The sequence below is a fragment of the Hibiscus syriacus genome, unplaced genomic scaffold, assembly GCF_006381635.1.
Source record: "Hibiscus syriacus cultivar Baekdansim isolate YM2019G1 unplaced genomic scaffold, ASM638163v2 tig00111792_pilon, whole genome shotgun sequence".
Lineage (NCBI taxonomy): Eukaryota > Viridiplantae > Streptophyta > Magnoliopsida > Malvales > Malvaceae > Hibiscus > Hibiscus syriacus.
This window is the reverse complement of record NW_024063179.1, coordinates 542,066-544,140: the sequence shown is the minus strand read 5'-3', so window position 1 is coordinate 544,140 and position 2,075 is coordinate 542,066. Positions and strand designations below refer to the sequence as shown.

The 2,075-nt window shown below is 37.3% G+C and overlaps 1 protein-coding gene across 1 annotated transcript; it reads right to left on the bottom strand.

The window, feature by feature from the left end:
• Nucleotides 1-658: 658 nt before the first annotated feature.
• LOC120170757 lies at nucleotides 659-1,222 on the bottom strand. The gene is made up of 2 exons (XM_039178633.1): nucleotides 949-1,222; nucleotides 659-825 (listed from the first exon to the last, which is right to left on the bottom strand). The coding sequence occupies exons 1-2, from the start codon at nucleotides 1,220-1,222 to the stop codon at nucleotides 659-661; spliced, it is 441 nt and encodes a 146-aa protein (XP_039034564.1).
• Between the last annotated feature and the right edge of the window lie 853 nt (nucleotides 1,223-2,075).

Below are 2,075 nucleotides of genomic sequence, written 5' to 3'. Positions count from 1 at the left end.
AACTCTAAGGAATACCTTATCCCCAACTGTGAACTTGATGCCCTTAGCTTCAAATATGCATAAGACCTTTGTCTATTTGAAGCCTCCTTAAGCCAACTCTAAATCAACCGAACCTTCTCTTATGTCTCTCAGATCAAGCTTGGGCCTACTATTTTACCCTCAATGAGCTTTTTCCAACAAAGCAGAGTCCTATACTTTCACCCATACAAGGCCTCATATGGAGCCATCTAAATGCTCGATTGGAAACTATTGTTGTAGGAAAACTCCACTAATGGAAAGTGGTCTTCCCAACTACCCTCCAAATCGATGATAGTATACCTGAGCATGTCCTCGAGAATCTGGTAACTCGTTCTAACTGACCATATGTTCGAGGATGTAAATATGTGCTGAAGTGTAGTCGGGTGCCTAGGGACTCATGAAGAGCTTCCTAGAAGCGAGCAGTGAAACGAGTATCCTTGTCTAAAATGATAGAAGTTGGTACACCGTGCAACCTCTCTATCTCATGAATATACAACTGAGCTAACCTTTCTAATATATAGTCCATCCTAACTGGGAGGAAGTGAGTTGATTTGGTTAGGCAGTCTACTATGACCCAAACCGCGTCATGTCTCTGCCTAGTCATTGGTAACTCAGTCACATAGTCCATGGTTACCATTTCCTATTTCAAATGAGGAATCTGAATGGGCTTAAGAAGGCCTGAGGAAGCCTGGTGTTCCACCTTAACCTGTTGACATATTAGACATCTCGCTACGAACTCAGGCACTTCTCTTTTCTTTCCTGGCCAATAGAATAATCTACGAAGCTTCTGGTACATCTTGTTACTACCTGGGTGAACAGAGAGTGGGTTATAGAGTGCTTCATAGAGAATCTTACAGCACAACTAAGCATCAGTGGGTACGTACAACCGACCCCTAAAATATAACACATCTCTATCTCGAAGCTCAAAACCTGAGGCCTCGCCCTGGCGAACCTGCTCGATGAAACTTCTCAGCTGGTCATCTGAAATTTGTAGCATATTGACTTCACCTACCAACTCTGGCTTGACTTGCAACTCAGTTAGAAAACCACCGTCATTAGATAAACTCAAACGTGTTAGGAGAGCTTGCAACTTAGTCATTGACTTTATGCTTAAGGCATCGACTACCACATTTGCCTTTCCTGGATGATAATCTATCACGTAGTCGTAGTCCTTAAGAAATTCAACCTGTAATACTCCAAACATCGGGTCAGTGACTATAATGAAAGAATTTAAAATTTGGAGTATTAAATTGAATAAATGGTAAAGTAGAAGAAATAAATTGGGAAAATTGTGTTTAAGACATATTAAAAGAATGGATGAATAAAGGGGAATTTTGGTATTTTAGGGGGAAATGGATTTAAAAGTTTATTTTATTAGGGACATTTAAGAAAAGGAAAAGGGGAAAGTTAGCTATTTTTCTCCTCTTTTGCTCATCATGTGCTCTCCTCCATAGCCAAAGGTAAGTTTTCTTCAAGTTGGTTTTTCCTTTAGTTTATGGGCTAGTTTTAAAACCTTAAGTGATATAGAGGCTTATGGAAAGTTCAAGGATGATTAAAACTAAGTGATTAGTGAATTATTTGAGATTTAAGAAAATGAGTTTTTGAGTGATATGATGAAGTAATAGTTTTTATTGAGGTTTAGAAGTAAATTTGACTTATCAAAGAAGTAAATGATATACTAGAAGCAATGGATGTGATTAAAAACATGTTTGAAAAAGTAGTGTGATTCTTGGTTTGGAGTGTTCTTTGGAGATTTTAGATGCTATAGGAAGATTAATGAGGGAAAGTTAGTTGGGTTTAATGATGATGAGTTTAATGTTATTGTTGGAGGTAAAAGTAAAAGAATTTAACAAAAATTGGGTAAAAATCAAAATGAGAAATGAAAAATCTAGGTAAGGGTATCGGTACTAGAAGAACAGTACTGATACTATAGGGTTAAATTTGAGGAAATATGATGAAAAATATCGATACTGATGCAATTAGTATCGATACTGATGTGGGTATCGATACTAAGAGGAAGGTATTGATACTGAGGATTCTAGAATGAAAAAATGGTA